This window comes from Dryobates pubescens, chromosome 31 (assembly GCF_014839835.1).
Source record: "Dryobates pubescens isolate bDryPub1 chromosome 31, bDryPub1.pri, whole genome shotgun sequence".
Classification (NCBI taxonomy): Eukaryota; Metazoa; Chordata; class Aves; order Piciformes; family Picidae; genus Dryobates; species Dryobates pubescens.
Genome location: NC_071642.1, coordinates 3680579 through 3697109, shown reverse-complemented (window position 1 = coordinate 3697109; position 16531 = coordinate 3680579). Strand labels below are relative to the sequence as shown.

At 63.9% G+C, this 16531-nt stretch overlaps 1 protein-coding gene across 1 annotated transcript; it reads right to left on the bottom strand.

The window, feature by feature from the left end:
• Positions 1–5978: 5978 nt before the first annotated feature.
• Positions 5979–14501, bottom strand: GRIN3B (glutamate ionotropic receptor NMDA type subunit 3B). The gene is made up of 9 exons (XM_054175446.1): positions 14028–14501; positions 12010–12608; positions 10485–11535; positions 9258–9403; positions 8709–8824; positions 8385–8536; positions 7414–7578; positions 6443–6510; positions 5979–6312 (listed from the first exon to the last, which is right to left on the bottom strand). Exons 1-9 carry the CDS (start codon positions 14499–14501, stop codon positions 5979–5981), a joined length of 3105 nt encoding a protein of 1034 aa, XP_054031421.1.
• Between the last annotated feature and the right edge of the window lie 2030 nt (positions 14502–16531).

The window sequence follows — 16531 nt, the reverse complement described above, 5'->3', positions numbered from 1 at the left end:
GAGCTGCCTGGGGTCCTCCTCCTCTCTGTCCCCCATTCCCTGGTGGGAGCTGGCTGCTCAGATCCCATTCCAGCCCCTCACAGGCAGGAGAGCTCCGCTCCTGGGAGCTTCTCTGTGGCCCCTGGGGAGCTGTGCTGTGTGTCCCAGAGCTCAGTGCCTTCCACCCTGGCTCTCCTCCCTCCCTCCCTCGCCCTTTGTGATCGCCCCGGGGAGGATCTGCTGGCAGCAAGGTTCTGATGACCTATCCATGGGGTTCTGCCCCCTCCTGCCCAGAATCCCCAGCTCAGGACAGAGTCAGGAGGAGGAGGAAGACTTCTCTTTGTCCTGTCCACTGAGCTGTGCTGATCTTGATGGCTTCCCTGCCCAGGTTCTTCTACCTGTACCACTTTGCCTTCTACGCTTACCACTACCGCTTCAACGGGCAGTACAGCAGCCTGGCCCTGGTCACCTCCTGGCTCTTCATCCAGGTGAGTGCTGGGCAGGTACCAACCTGTGAGCTCACTTCTGGACACCCTGCCTGCCCCAGAAGGCTCTTGTTGGGTTCAGGGTGCAGAGAGAAGCAAATCAGCTGCACAGCTTGGGCTGTGTCAGGCTTCTTGTCCAGCCGAGGATGAGCAGAGGGCTGGAGCAGCTCTGCTGTGAGCACAGGCTGAGAGAGTTGGTGGTGTTCCGTCTGGGGGAAGAGAAGGCTCTCAGGAGACCTTGTTGTGGCCTTCCAGAATCTGAAGGGGGCTGCAGGAAAGCTGGGGAGGGACTTTTGAGGATGTTGGGTTGTGGTAAGACTGGGGGGGAATGGATCCAAGCTGGAGGAGGGGAGATGCAGATTGGATGTCAGGAAGAAGCTCTTCCCCAGGAGGGTGGTGAGAGCCTGGCACAGGCTGCCCAGGGAGGTGGTGGAAGCCTCAGCCCTGGAGGTTTTTAAGGCCAGGCTGGATGTGGCTCTGGGCAACCTGATCCTGGTGGGAAGGAACTGGCTGATCCTTGAGGTCCCTTCCAACCCTGACAATTGTCTGATTCTGTGATTTATAGGAGAGATGAAATGGTCCTGGGTTGGAAATGGGCCAGCAGAAAGAGGCTGGCAAGCAGCAGGACTTGGTGGTTGCTGGCTGCAGTCCATCCATGCCACTGAGAGTAGACTGTGAGAGGTGGCAGGGAAGGATTTCTGTCCCATCTTTCCAGAAGGAATCCACTGAGGATCTCCTGAGCAGAGCCTTAGGAAGGTCAGTGCAGAGAAGGGGCTGGCAAGACCAGCTCCAGGTTGATGTCCCCAGGACAAACCTCTTAGAGGTTCAGAGATTCATGGAAGGGGTTGGCTTGGAAGGGATCTCGAAGCTCAGCCAGTTCCAACCCCCCTGCCACGGGCAGGGACACCTCCCACCAGCACAGGCTGCTCAGGGCCTCATCCAGCCTGGCCTGGAACACCTCCAGGGAGGGGGCAGCCACAGCCCTCTCATGTGTCTCTGGCTGCTGATGTGCTGTAGGATGCAGCTGGGGAGCTGTGCCAGGGGAGGGTTAGGTTGGAGATGAGGAACAATTCCTTTGCTGCAAAGATTGGCACAGGCTGCCCAGGGGGGTGGTGGAATTCCCCCATCCCTGGAGGTGTGCAGGCAGCTTGGGGCCGTGGTTTGATGGCCCTGGTGGTGCTGGGCTGATGGTTGGACTGGATGAGGCCTTTCCCACCCCAACCAGTGCTGTGGTTCTTGCTCTCAGCCCTCAGGGGGTGGTGCTCTGGGGGCTGCCTTTAGAGAGAAGCTGTAAAAGCAGCTCTCAGGTGTTCAGAGGAGGCTTGGATGTGGCACCTGAGGCCATGGTTTAGTTGCCAGGAGGTGTTAGCTATTAGGTCACAGGTTGGACTTGATGATCTCTGAGGTCATTGCCAGCCTGGTTGCTTCTCTGTGACTCGCCGGGAAGGGAGAAACACTTCCAGGCTTCTGGAAAGCCTCCTGGCTGTGGGAGCAGCCAAATCTTGCTGTCAGGACAGCAAGAGGGGAGGGTGCAGCACGCCGAGCCTGCCCGGGGCTGACTCCTTTCACCTTTCCCTCCGCCTCCCCCAGCACTCCATGATTTACTTCTTCCACCACTACGAGCTGCCGGCCATCCTCCAGCAGATCCGCATCCAGGAGATGCTGCTGCAGAACCAGCAGGTGGGGCAGGGCACCCAGACCACGCTGCAGGACAACCTCAACAACAACACCACGGCCGCGCCGCTGGAGGCGGGCGGCAGCCGCCGGCCCCACCCGGGGCCCGGCCCCTCGGGGGACGGCGCCGCCCCCGCTGCCCTGCCCCCCGGCCAGGCCTCCGGCGTCGTCGCCGCCGCCGACCTCAACTGGGTGGCCGAGACCGCGGCCATCGTCAGCGAGGCCTCCTTCCTGTCCGACCTCGGCAGCTCCCTGCTGGAGCCGGGCGCGGCGCGGGAGGCCGCGGCCGCCCAGGACGCCGCCGCCGCCGGCTTGGTCGCTCGCATCAGGGTCGGCGGCGAGCGGCCGGAGCCGGCCGTGGGCTCCATCACCATCGAGGTCACCTCGGCGGCGCTGGCGGCCGCGGAGCAGCCCCCGCCGCGGGCTGAGGCGGCCCCGGCCCCGGCCCGCCCCGAGCAGACTGAGGCCGCGCCCGAGGGCAAGGACTGCGCGGAGCCGCCCCCGGCCCCGCTGCGGGACGCGGAGCAGGACAGGCCCTTGGGGCACGCTCCTGGGGACAGAGGGGACGGCAGCCTGTGCCCGGCGCCGCCGGAGGGCGCTCCCAGCTCCAGACCTTGCTTGGAGCAGGACTCCAGGAGCCTGTCTTGAGCCCCTGCTGCCGCGGCTCCGGACTGCTGGGGAGGCACTGGGCTGCTTTGTGACTGTTTCTCACTCACCATCATCCTTAACCCACAGAGCCCTCAGAGCAGAGCAGCTGGGACAGAGGAAAGCTGCTGCTGAGAACTCCCCTGGAAGAGCAGAGTGGGAGAGAGGCTGGGGAGGGAGGGTGGGAGGGGGGAGGTGTTGGCTCCCGTGGCCTGTGAGGCTTCATGCCCCCCACTCCTGGCTGTGGCCTCCCTGCCCCAGCTGTTCCTTGCCCCAGCTTTGACCCCCATCCACGTGGCCCTTGCACACTGATCACAGCCTGAGCTGCTCTGGGCCAAGTCACCTGTGTCTGGCAGCTCTCTGGGTGGAGCAGCAGCCCTGTGTGACCAGGGAGAGCATTCTCAGACCCCCTTGGGAGAGCCACAGGAGGCTGTGGAGAGACACCTGGCAAATTCCTCCTCCTTGATCCCTGAATCCCAGCAGGGTAGGGGCTGGAAGAGACCTCTGGAGATCATCCAGTCCAAACCCCTGCTACAACAGCTTTATCCAGGGGTGGGGGTTGGACAGGATCACGTCCAGGTGGGGTTTGGATCTCTCCAAAGGAAAGGAGGAGGAGCTCAAGACCATTCCCAGGCTCCAGGCCTGCTCACAGCAGTGCAGAGCTGGGCAATAACCAAAGCAGAAGCTGCAGCTCAGCCCTTGGTCAGTTGCTTTAGCAGGTGGAAGTCACCACATCCAGGTCAGAGCTTCCACCTCAGGAGAGCAGCCTTGGGCTGGGCTGGGCTGCAGTAGGGTCCAGCCCCATGCTGGTCAGCTGCTGGTGACCTCTGCCAGGGCTTGAGGCCTCTCTCAGATGATTGTGACCAGCACCAAACAGGAGCTCCTGGCACAGGCTCCCTGGTCTCCAGTCGCCTCTGGTGGGCAGCACTCTGCAGGTGTCCAGGGGAGGGCAGCTCTGGCTCTGCACTGCTCTGCTTCTGCCACTGCCTCTGTGGGTGATGGAGTTTTGCTTTTCAGTGCCTTGTCCCTCAGAGGGGGATGCCTGAGAGCAGCCCCAGGAGAGGTTGGCTTTTTCCCTGAGCTGTTGCATGAGATGGTTTCACAAAGAACCAAAACACTAAAGCCAAGACATTTCAGCTGAGTTCTTTCTTCTTGCCCTTCCCCAGCAGTGGAGGTGGAAGGCTGTGCCCCACTGCCTGCAGCTGGCTGAGCCACAGGGCTGGGAGTGGGCCTGGGCCTGGCTGCCCCCAGGAGGGGCTGGACAGAGAACTGATGCTCGTGGGCAGCGTGGAGTGACACACAACTGTGGCCATGGCTGCAGGGCTGAGCTGAGAGGAGCTCAGGGACAAACAGGGTGGCAAAGGGCAGCACTGGGAGGTGACCTGGGGGGCTCTCAGCCCCTTTCTGGGGGAGCTGGGTGGCAGTGGAAGTGTTCCAGGCTCAACCTCAGCTCCTGCAGCTCGGCAGCAGCCCTTGCTGTGTGTCCCTGGTTGGGCTCTGCTCAGTGTTTCAGTGCCCACCAGAGTCAGGGCTGCCCTGGGGGCTCAGAGCCTCCTGCTTCACTTTCTCTGCTGTTCCCCCCCCCAGCTGCACCCCTTTTTAGTTTACCTTTTCTGGCTGGAGAAGCCCTGGGTGCTGCTGTGGGGCCTGGGGGAGCTGCTTGTGGCCAGCAGGGTTGGTGCCTTCCTGGGAAGGGCCAACCCAGCTCCCTGCTTGCAGGGAAGTGGGGCCCAGAGCAGCTGCAGTGATGGTAGAGGGGGGCAGGGGGGGAGGGGAGGGGGGGAACCAAACCAAATGATTTGCTGACTGAGGAGTAGAGATCATTCTATTTAATTAATGTACAAAATGTGTTTGTATATAATAATAAATATTATATCTAACAGCTGCTGTGGCCTGCAGGGCCTGCTGGGGGCCTGCTGGAGGGGGATGCAGCAGGGGCAGTGCCACACCTGGGCTGCCAGTGCCACACCTGGGCTGCCAGTGCCACACCTGGGCTGCCAGCCTTGGGCTTAGGGTGCCAGTGTTCATAGAGTCATGGAAATGGTTTGGGGTCGAAATGGACCTTGAAGATCATCCAGTTCCAACCCCCCCCTGCCATGGGCAGGGACACCTCCCACCAGCACAGGCTGCTCAGGGCCTCCAGCCTGGCCTCCAACACCTCCAGGCAGGAGGCAGCCACAGCCTCCCTGGGCAGCCTGTGCCAGGCTTTCCTCACCCTCAACAATTTCTTCCTCATCTCCAGTCTCAGTCTCCCCTCTCCCAGCTCTAAGCCAGTGCTCCTCATCCTGTCTCCCAGCCCTTGTCCAAGGCTCTCCTGGAGCCCTTTCAGGTCCTGGAAGGCTGCTCTGAGGTCTGCCTGGAGCCTTCTCTTCTCCAGGCTGCACAGCCCCAGCTCTGCCTGTCCCTCTGAAGCGTTGGAGAGGTGGTGGCAGGGCAGGGAGCGTTGAGCACAGGTCCCTGTGTGGGGCAGCCTCTGGAGGGCTGCCCGAGGGGAGGTCCCACCCGGGGCCTTTTACAGCCCCTCAGCCACCTGCAGCTGGGCTGAGGGAGGTTTGGTGTCCCCAGGAGCCAGGCTGAGCCTGCCGGCTCCCCCCTGCATGTGTGCTGAGAAACGGGCTGGGGGCATCCATCTCCCACCCCCGCTGCCTGAGGAAGCCTCCATTCTTGGTTTGAGGAGCTCAGCCTGGCTTTGCTGCCTGCAGCTGGCTCTCCCTGGCCTGTCAGTGCCTGCAGAGGAGGCAGGGGAAGGGTCCCCCCCGGCCCCCAGGCCTTGCTGGCTTGAGCGAGACAGAAGCAGCTTCCCTTCGTCGCTGGATCCTTCTCCACCGCCTTTATTTACATGGTTTAAAAACGGCATCGCCGAAGCGTCTGCCAGCAGAGTGCCGCAGGAGGTCCTGCTGCTGCCCCCCACCTCCCCCCACTGCCCTCCCCACGCCACCCCCTCCCCTCTCGGGGCCGTGCTTCCAACCCCCGTCGCCAGCGAGAGGGAGGTGGCCGAGAGCTCAGCGCCCCGGAGCTGGGCAAGGGCAGCAGCCCCAGGGCATCCCCCTCCACCCTGCCACCCCCGGCGGCCTCCTCCCAGCCCTCCCCCATCTCCTTGCTCCCGCTCTGGCCAGGGGAGTGGGTGGCATCCACCCTGCCCGGCTGGAGGTGTTTCGGGGGCTGCCTGCCTCTCTCCCCACCCCCTCCCCCGTGTCACCTCTCCTGGGGCTCCTCCGTGGCCCTCGGGACGGGCAGTGCCAGCGCCCGGCCGCTCCTGGCCGTGCCCAGCGCGGCCACCAGCTCGCCCTTCCTCACCAGCGCTGCCCGCAGCTGGTCCCGCATCTCCTGGATCTTCCCCTCCAGCTCCTGCAGCTCGCTCTCCCCGGCCGCCCTGTCCAGGGGCTGCAGCAGCTGCCCGTTCCCGGGGTGCTGGGGGGAGCCCTCGGGGGGGGCTTTGTCCAGCTGGAAGCGCACTCGCCGAGCCTCCTTCCGCGGGCTGCTCCAGGGCTGCCCTGCCGCCGGCGCCTGCCTCGGCTGCGGGTTGCACCTTTTGGGGGAGGGGGAGAAGGGTTGAGCTGGGAGGTGGTGGCTGGGAGGCCCTTCCCTGGCACCCTGGGATGGGGAGGTGCCCACAGGGAGGAGGAGGAGAGCAGGGCAGGCTCCAGCCCTGGCCATACCTCTGCTCCAAGCTCAGCCTTTGGCTTTTCTGCTCCTCCGTGCCCGTGTTCAGAGCCCGGTGGATTTTCTGTGGGGCACAGGGGCAGAGTGAGGTGGGGGGGCAGTGGGCTGGGGGTGCACTGTGGGGCAGAGTGAGGTGGGTGGGCAGTGGGCTGGGGGTGCACTGTGGGGCAGAGTGAGGTGGGTGGGCAGTGGGCTGGGGGTGCACTGTGGGGCAGAGTGAGGTGGGTGGGCAGTGGGCTGGGGGTGCACTGTGGGGCAGAGTGAGGTGGGTGGGCAGTGGGCTGGGGGTGCACTGTGGGGCAGAGTGAGGCGGGTGGGCAGTGGGCTAGGGGTGCACTGTGGGGCAGAGTGAGGTGGGGGGGCAGTGGGCTGGGGGTGCACTGTGGGGCAGAGTGAGGTGGGGGGGCAGTGGGCTGGGGGTGCACTGTGGGGCAGAGTGAGGTGGGGGGGCAGTGGGCTAGGGGTGCACTGTGGGGCAGAGTGAGGTGGGGGGGCAGTGGGCTGGGAGTGCACTGTGGGGCAGAGTGAGGTGGGTGGGCAGTGGGCTGGGGGTGCACTGTGGGGCAGAGTGAGGCGGGTGGGCAGTGGGCTGGGGGTGCACTGTGGGGTGACAGGCCAGAGCCAGAGGAGGAGGAAGAGGACAGAGCTTGGGTGAGGGAAGAAACAGCACAGACTCATAGAAAGCTAGGGGGGGTGGAAGGGACCTCTGGAGAGCATCCAGCCCACCCCCAGCTGCCAGAACAGGAACACCCAGGGCAGGTCACACAGGAGCACATCCAGAGGGGGCCTGGAAGTCTCCAGAGAGGGAGACTCCACCACCCCTTTGGGCAGCCTGCTCCAGGGCTCCAGCAGCCCCACACCAAAGATGTTTCTCCTCACGCTGAGGCAGAAGCTCCTGGGTTGCAGCTTGCACCCTCTGTTGGAGGGAGCATGTGGACAGGGAGGGGACTGCCCTGGCTGCTCTCACCTGGCTGGTGTGCAGCCAGTAGTTGAACTTCTTCTTGCGCTTGATGCGGGGCAGGACCAGGCGGTAGAAGATGTGCTCCCCCAGAGAGGTGAGCAGGGAGCCGCTCAGCCCGATGCAGAGCAGCACAAAGAGCCCAGAGAAGTGGTAGATGCCCATCTGCAGGGTCTGTGGGGAGAGGAGAGAGAGCTGTCATAGAACCACACAATGGGAGGGCTTGGAAGGGACCTCTGGAGAGCATCCAGTCCAACCCCGCTGCCAAAGCAGCAGCCCCCGGGGCAGGGCACACAGGAACACATCCAGGTGGGGCTTGAAAGGCCCCAGAGAAGGAGGCTCCACAACCTCTCCAGGGCTCCAGAACCCTCACACCAAAGAGTTTTCTCCTCCTATTCAGATGGAACTTCCTGGGTTCCAGTTTGTGCCCATTGCCCCTTGTCCTGTCCCTGGGCACCACCAGAGCCTGGCACCTTCTTGCCACCCACCCCTCAGGTATTGAGAGGCATTGATCAGATCCCCTCTCAGCCTTCTCCTCTCCAGGCTAACCACCCCCAGGGCTCTCAGCCTTCCTTCACAGCAGAGATGTTCCAGTCCCTTCACCATCCTCGTAGCCTCTGCTGGACTCCCTCCAGCAGGTCTCTGCCTCCATTAACTGGGGAGCCCCAAACTGGGCACAGTGTTCCAGGTGTGGTCTCAGCAGGGCAGAGCAGAGGGGCAGAACCTCCCCAGCCCTGCTGGCCACACTCCTCTTGCTGCACCCCAGGACACCCTTGGGCCTTTTGGCCACCAGGGCACATTGCTGTCCCATGGATGACTTAGTGCCCACCAGGACTCTTCTCCATGGAGCTGCTTTCCCACAGGACAACTCCTAACCTGTCCTGGTGCCTGGTGTTGTCCCTCCCCACTCTTCCCTTGCCTTTAGTGTCAGAGCTTCCAGCACCCTACCAGCCCCAAGCCAAGGGCCTGGCTGCCCTCACCTCAGTGACAGCAAAGACCCTCTTGCCACAGGGCACCATCTTGTACCACTTGTCGTGCAGGAGGTCGATGAAGCCTGAGGACTTGTAGCTGCTGATGAACTCGGAGATGTTGGAGGTCAGTGGTGAGTTCTGGGGCAGACCAATGCCATAGCCTGGCCCCAGCAGGGCAGAGGGGAGAAAGCAGCAGTGCTGAGGTGAGGGGGGCACAGCACCCAGCACTGAGTGGGCACCCTGCCCACGATGGGCAGGCACAGCCCCATCCCAGCACACAGCACACAGGGTGATGTGGGACCCCCCCCCAGGACAGTCCCCTGCTCCCCACACCTTCAATGGCGAAGGGTTTGCCCACGGTCAGCAGTTTGCAGTCGGAGTCGATGGAGACCTCATAGTCCAGCAGGGACTTGTCCATGATGAAGGCATTGAGCTTGGGGGGCTCTGTCCTGCACCAACACAGAGGAGCCCCTCAGGGAGGGGACTGCTTCCACCTTTCCCAGGGTCCCCCACAACCCCTCCCTGGGATGGGGTGGGGAACAGGAGGTGTGCAGGCTGCAGGGACCATGGAATCATTAAGGCTGGAAAAGATTTCCAAGTTCCTCCAGTCCAACACCAACCCAACCCCACCACGGCCACCAAACCCTGGCCCCAAGTGCCATGGACAGAGGTTTCCTCAACACCTCCAGGGATGAGGACTCCACCACCTCCCTGGGCAGCCTGTGCCAAGCCCTGACCACCCTTGCAGCAAAGAAATTGTTCCCTGTCTCCAACCTAACCCTCCCCTGGCACAGTTCAGGCCATTTCCTCTCATCCTATCTCCAGTTACTTGGGAGAAGAGACCCTGGGAGGGGTAAGAGGAGGTGTTTCCCCCCTCCTCACTTGAGCATGGTGACCCCAGCAGGGGTGGTGGGGACGCTGTGGCGCCTCATGTACTCATGCATCTCGGGGAAGCTCTTCTTGATGTACTCCTCAGCGCTGCTCTCCCAGACCGTGCCGAAGCGGAAGCCCTGCGAGGGGTGATGCAGCTGGAAGGAGGCAGCTCAGCATCAGTCTCCCCCCCCAGCCCAGGCAGGAGCAGCCCCCAAGGACTGGGAAAGACCTTGGAAAAGATTCCCAAGATCCTCCAGTCCAACCAGCAACCCAACCCCACCATGGCCACCAAACCCTGTCCCCAGGTGCCGTGGCCACAGGCTTCTTCAGCACCTGCAGGGATGGGGACAGGATGACACATCCCCGAGGACAGCACAGCTCCAGGCAGGGGAGGCTCTGCCCAGCCCTTGTGGGGTGGCTGGCAAAGAGGCCTCCAAAAAGGCAGCCTCACTTCTCCCAGCCCACTTCTCCCCTGCCCTGCAGCTGGGTTCAGGATTAAAAGCCAGGGTGGGGGACACACCAAGCTTCCTGGGGGCCTGGGAAATAGGATAGGATAGGATAGGGATAGGATAAGGATAGGAATAGAATAGGAATAGGATAGGATAAGAACAGGATAGGATAAGAATAGAATAGAATAGAATAGAATAGAATAGAATAGAATAGAATAGAATAGAATAGAATAGAATAGAATAGAATAGAATAGAATAAGGATAGGACAGGATAGGATAGGATAGAATAAGGATAGGATAGGATAGGATAGGATAGGATAGGATAGGATAGGGATAGGATAAGGATAGGATAAGGATAGGAATAGAATAGGATAAGAATAGAATAGAATAGCATAGCATAGCATAGAATAGAATAGAATAATAGGGTATAATAGAATAAGGATAGGATAGGATAGGATAGGATAGGATAGGATAGGAATAAGGATAGGATAGGATAGAATAGAATAGGATAAGAATAAGGATAGGATAGGATAGGATAGGATAGGATAGGATAGGATAGGATAGGATAGGATAGGATAGGATAGGATAGGATAGGATAGGATAGGATAGGATAGGATAGGATAGGATAGGATAGGATAGGATAGGATAGACCCCACAGCCTTGGTAGGGGCTGAGAAGACCTTGCTACACCGATCCCAGGCACAGCAAGCAGGACAGACACCACCCAGCCCCTTTCCCTGAGCTTCTGACCATCTCACCCCCACCCCCCCCCCAGGCGTGCTCCTACCTTTGGGTCATGGATGCCGGAGAGCTCCTCGAAGGTCTTGTCCCCCACCATGACGGCCGCGAGGTTGGCTGTGTAGCTGGAGAGCACCAGGAGGCAGAAGATGGCCCAGAGGTTCATGAGGAAGCGCCCCGTGCAGCACTTGGGGGTCTTGCTGGACACGGTGCGCCCGAAGAGGATGGCGTAGCACAGGTTGAGGGCCGAGGAGTAGGAGAAGATCTTCCTGCGGTTGCGGCCGTGGGGGGTCATGCCGTAGGGGCTCTTCCACTCGTAGAGGGTGAGGAAGAGAGCCGTCACGTGCAGGGCCACGAAGACGCCCACCCACATGGTCCAGTGCAAGGGCCACATGAAGGCCCCGATGGGGGAGGCCGTGTCCTTGGTCCTCACCAGGATGCCCAGGCTGGTGGAGAAGAAGGGGCTGGTGAAGTCGATGACTTTGCTGCGCGCCGAGTTGATGCTGAAGGAGGTGACGGCCATGTGGGCGGCGCCGCTCAGCAGGTCGCCCACCAGCCCCGTCCAGCGCCCGTTCTTCCAGGCGCCGTATTTGCCGTCGCCCACGATGTAGAGCTCGAAGTCGAAGGGCATGTCCTCGGCCAGCCTCTCCAGCAGGTCGATGCAGTACCCGTAGCAGCACTTCCTGTAGGCCCGCGGCACCGAGCCGTTGTCCGCGGCCAGCTCCTCGAAGAGGGCGTCCAGCACGGCCGAGTCGTTGGTGCCGGGGTCCAGGCAGAGCTGCCCGGCCGGGCAGCTGCCGTCCTCATCCACCTCCCTGGTGAAGACGAAGGGATGCTCCACCAGCGTCACCACCCGCAGCCGGGCACGGGCCCCTTCGGCCCCCTCCCCGGGGCTCTGCCGCTGGCGGTGGCTCTGCCAGCCGCCCTCCTCCGGCTCCAGCTTGCCGTGCCGCCAGGCGCCCACCGTCACCCAGGTGGGGTCCCCCCGGGAGTCCCTCCGCAGGCTCCAGATACGGAACTGCTGCTCCGGGCGCGCCAGGGTCGCCTTCTCCACACGCACAGGTCCTGTCTGGCCGTGGAAGGAGGAGTTGGCCAGGAACCTGGCAGGGATGGAGTGGGAGGGAAAGTGTCACAGCTCCGGCATCACCAGCCCTGAGGCTGAGCCCAGAAGGAGCCAGGGATGGAGCTTGGCGCCGGGAGCAGGATGGGCACAGCTGTGGGCACGGAGCAGCAGCAGGATCCATCCAGCTCGCTGTGCTGGCAGGGCCAGGAGTTAATATTGACAGAGCAGAAGTGCTCGGGCAGCACGCAGGAGATCTGAAGTGACACATCCCCCCCGTGCAGCTGGCACAAACCATGTCCCAGGGAGGGCAGCAGGGGCTGGGGGGGTGGCGCTGAGCCCTATGGCGGTGCCTACACATGCCAGGGAACACATCTGGCTCTGTACACTCAACCCTGGGCTGCCCAGCTCTGCCCTTACCCCACCCTGGGACTGGGGAACAGCTCTTGCCCCATGAACCCCGATGTGAAGGAGCTGGGGTGGGGGAAAGGGGCACCCACAGAGCCTTCCTTACCGGGAAAGGAAGAGCCCTGAGGACTCGCTGCCCGCCCGGTGCCTGCCGTTGCAGTTCACGGTGGTCTGCAGGAGGGCCGGGTCCGGGCGGACGCGGGCGGCACTGGCAATGGCCTGGGACACCAGCCCCACCACGTCCTGAATGAAGAGCTCCAGCGGTGGCCGGTTGACCTCCCCGTAGGCCAGGAGCCCCAGGGGCAGCCCTTCGGTCTGCAGCTCGCTGGCGGTGAGCGGTGAGCCCAGCATCCAGTGGAAGTCCTGCGGGAGCAGCCCCAGCTCCTCGGCCGCCCGGAAGAGGAGCCGAGCCCGCGGCAGGTCGCAGCCGAGCACCAGCGCGGGGCTGGAGAGCGTCCTGAAGCGGTCCCCGTGCTGCTGGAGGTAGCGAGTGGCCCCGGGCCCGTCCAGGTAGCCAAGGTCCAGGATGGTGCGGAAGAAGAGCTGGGAGCGTTGGGCCCAGAGGTCGAGGAAGCCAGAGACATCCCAGGGGTGGCAGAGCACCAGGCTGGTCTCCTGCCAGTCGTTGGCCTGCAGGATGCTCACCAGCACGTCCACCAGCGTCTCCAGTGAGCTCTGCCGGTCCATGTGGAAGTGGAAAGGGCTCTGCCGACACACGGGGGTTGTGTCTGTGCCCCTGACCTGCTCCTGCCCGTGGGAAGAGCCCGGAGGCAGCAGCAGGCAGGGTCCCACTCCCTGCCCACTCCTTGCCTCGCTACAGTCCGGGGAGATGATTCCCCCCTCCCGCCCAGCAGTAGCTGTGCAGCACACCCGTGAGCCACAGGGGGAGGCTCTGGGAGACCCCCCCAGGGAGAAGAGCCCCCAGGGAACCCCCGGCTGGGTGGGTGTGAAGGCTGGTGACCTCCCCTGGGCATCCCCCTACCCACCCACAGGAGGGTCTCCTCTGCTGCCTGCCAGGCAGTGCCCAGCTCCCGGCAGCCGATGCGCTCCAAGGACACTCTGCCTGCCAGGCAGCGGATGAGCAGGCGTGGAGGTGACGCAGCCTGGGCAGCCCTGGGGAGAGGCTGGTGGGACAGGGACTGGCATGGTCCTGCCATGTGCCAGGAGAGGAGTCACCTCTGCCCAGGCACAGCCCCGGGGGCAGCAGGCATGTGGAGGGGCCCAAGCACATTAGGCAGGTGGCTTGTCCCCAGAAGGGACCAGCTGAGGGAAGGGAGAGAGACAAAAGCAGCCCCAAGGACATGGGGCTGGGGCAGGACTTAGCCTGGCAGGTTTGGGGCTGCAAAGCAGGACAGCAGCACCTCTGGATGCCATTGCTGGCACAGTGGGGCTGAACTGGCCAGCATGAGGGACTGTGGGGATCCAGTGCCAGGGCAGAGCTCTTCTGGGGACAGACTGAGGTCGAGACTGCATGGGGAGACATGGGGCTGCCAGAGGAGCTGGGGAAGTTGCCTTGGGTTGGGAGCAGGGATGGGGCTGGGACTGAACTAGGCAGAGGGCCAGGAGAGAAATGAGATGGGGGCTGGGATGGAGCCAGGAGAGAGCTGGGATGGAGGCTGAGACAGAGCCAGCATGGGGCTGGAATGAGGGGACAGGAGGGGGCTGGTATAGAGCTGTGGTGGGGGCCAGGAAAGAGGCAGGATGAGGCCCAGGGTAGTGCTGAGATAGACCCAGGATGGGGGACTCAGGATAGAGCTGGAATGGAAATGGGGGGGTGGATGAGAGCAAGATCGGAGCCTGGATGGAGCCAGGACGGAGCCAGGATGGTGCCAGGAGGAAATCAGGATGCAGTGAGGATGAGAAGCTGGAACAGAGCCGGGACTGGGATTGGGATTGGGATGGAGTCAGAAAGGGAGCCGGGACCAAACCGGGAGGGGGAGCGGGAGGAGGACACTCGGGATTGAGCCGGGATTGGAGCCGGAACGGGAGCAAGGACGGAGAAGGGACGGAGCCGGCACGGCCAGCAGGGACGTGAGCAGGGACGGAGCGCTGCGTCCCGGCCGGTGCCGGTGTGGTGCCACCGGTGCCACGTCCCTGGTGCGGTGCCCCCGGTGCGGGTCTTACCTGCGCTCGGAACGGCAGCGGCCCGCGGGTGTTGAGGAGGCTGACGAAGGGGATCTGGAGGGCGGCGGCGAGGAAATCGAGCTGGAGCAGCTCCCGCCGGGAGCGGGGCAGAGCCAGGACCGCGGCCACACCGCGCCCCGCCAGCGCCCCGCAAAGCCACCGCGCCAGCGAGCCCGGGTCCCGCGTCGCCGGGCCGCCCGCCACCACCTCCAGGCTGAGGTTTTGCCCCCCGCCGCCGGGGCCAGGACCCTCCTCCCCGGGGCTGCCCCCGGTGCCGGTAGCGGCAGCTCTGAGCAGCGCGGCGCGGAGGCGAGGGCGGCCGGGGGCGGGGGGAGGCAGCAGCGCTGCGAGGCGCACGGCGGGGCCGGGGCTGGCGCCGGGGCCGGGGCGGGTCGGGGGGTAGCAGGGCTGCGGGTGTCCCCCCGCCGCTCCCACCGCCGCCGCCAGCAGCCACAGCGCCCGCAGTCCCGCCATGCGCCCGCCACCGGCCCCGCCGCTCTGCGCCCCGCCGGGGCGGGACGGGGGCGGGACGGCTGCCCCCCCCGGTGCGGACACCGCCCGGCGTGTGCGGGCAGGGGGCGGGAAGGGTCCCACCGTCAGCGCCCGCCCCGACCCCGAGCCGAGCAGAAGGGTCCGGCCCGGCTCCTGGTGCGCGGTGGGTCCCGCCGGACGTGCCCGCAGCGAGAACAACCCCCCCGCAGCTCGCCCACACTCGGCGCGGGTCCGCGTTCCGTTCCCCATCCCTCCTCCGGTGCTGCGACCGTGGAGTCCCCCGGAAGGGACAGCGAAGCCCCGGAGAGATCCCGGTTGCTTTTGGACCACCGGAACCTTCCTTCTCCTCCGGCCGGGCACTCCGCGCTGCCCCGGGGCTGGCCAAAGCCGCTCGGGGCAGCTGCTGAGCCTGGCTCAGAGGCCAAACACCACCCCCACCCCCTCCGGTACGGGCCAGAACCAGGACCCTCCAGCCCTCCTCGGCCTCGGAAGCAGGGGCAGGAGGCCGCCGGGGCAGTCCCGCTGTTTGGGGAAGGGGCAACGCAGCAACAGCTCCGCAGCTTTGCTCGGTAGAGAGGAGGGGGGCGCGGGGGGTTCACTCCCCTCACTGGTACCGGGGAAACTGAGATACGGCCCGGCCCGGCGGCTCCTCGGTACCGGGAGCACAAAGAGCAGCTGCCAGGGACTGAAAAGCTGCGAAATTGATCAGAACGTGAGAAAGGAGCCAAGTCCCGGCTGGATCAAACCTATCGATCCCCGCAGGATTTAATGAGTCACAGCTAATGAATTCCCTGCGGAGATGGGCCCGGGGCGGGGGGGGAGGGGAGGGGTATCAGCAGAGAGAACCCCCTGAAGCCAGGGCACGGAGCGCTCATTCCCCCCCCTTCCGAAGCTGGATCCCGACCCCGGGGGCCACCGAAAGCTCCTTCCCCTGGAGGGGAGCTGGGGAGGGGAGCAAAAGGCCCTTGGCGGCATAGGAGGTGGGCGCAGGGGGGGCTCCAGCCAGAGCACAGCCCCCCCAAGACAAATCCCCAGTGGGGGAAGGGGGAGGGAGCGTGGCACAACTGGGAGAGCCCAGGCTCGGCAGGGCAGAGGCTGCTGCCACCCCCCAGGGTGGGGAGGGCTGGGAGGGCTCTGACTGCGGGGAAGGGGGGGAAACACTGCAGACCTCCTCAAGCAGCCCCCAGCCCCTGCTGCAGCCATGGGAAACACCAGGGGGGAACGGGGAAGTGAGAGGCAGGGAACTGGGGGCTTGTGGGGGGGGGCTCAAGGTATTAAAGTGCAGTTTGCCATCAGCTGTGCCTAATCCTGGTGCTTTACACGAGGGAGGAGAGCTGTGCAGGGGAGGGGCTGCAGTCCCTCAGGATCTCCATCCCAGGACGCTGAGGGGAGTCAGGGAAATTTTCTTCCAGCCCAACTGAGACGAGGAAGGAGCCAGGAGGATCCAGGGGATCCCCATTCAGCCCCACAGGGACAGGAAGGGATCGAGAGGAGTCTCCCTGCAGCCCCATAGAGGCAGGAAGGGATCCAGCAGAGTCTCCCTCCAGGTCCATAGAGGCAGGAAGGGATCCAGGAGAGTCTCCCTCCAGCCCCACAGGGACAGGAAGGGATCCAGGGGAGTCTCCCTCCAGCCCCACAGGGACAGGAAGGGATCCAGGGGAGTCTCCCTCCAGCCCCATAGAGGCAGGAAGGGATCCAGGGGGTCTCCCTCCAGCCCCATAGAGGCAGGAAGGGATCCAGGGGAGTCTCCCTCCAGCCCCATAGAGGCAGGAAGGGATCCAGGGGAGTCTCCCTCCAGCCCCATAGAGGCAGGAAGGGATCCAGGGGAGTCTCCCTCCAGCCCCATAGAGGCAGGAAGGGATCCAGGAGAGTCTCCCTCCAGCCCCACAGGGATAGGAAGGGATCCAGGGGAGTCTCCCTCCAGCCCCACAGAGGCAGGAAGGGATCCAGGGGAGTCTCCCTCCAGCCTCACAGGGACAGGAAGGGATCCAGGGGAGTCTCCCTCCAGCCCC

Excerpts from the sequence above, each read along its gene's own strand:
- GRIN3B (XM_054175446.1), bottom strand. The coding sequence starts at position 14,501 with ATGGCGGGACTGCGGGCGCTGTGGCTGCTGGCGGCGGCGGTGGGAGCG. Across the intron at positions 8,825-9,257 it reads GCTGGGGTCACCATGCTCAA|GACAGAGCCCCCCAAGCTCA; the intron begins GTGAGGAGGGGG and ends GTGTTGGTGCAG. Across the intron at positions 7,579-8,384 it reads GGGTCTTTGCTGTCACTGAG|ACCCTGCAGATGGGCATCTA; the intron begins GTGAGGGCAGCC and ends CTCTCCCCACAG.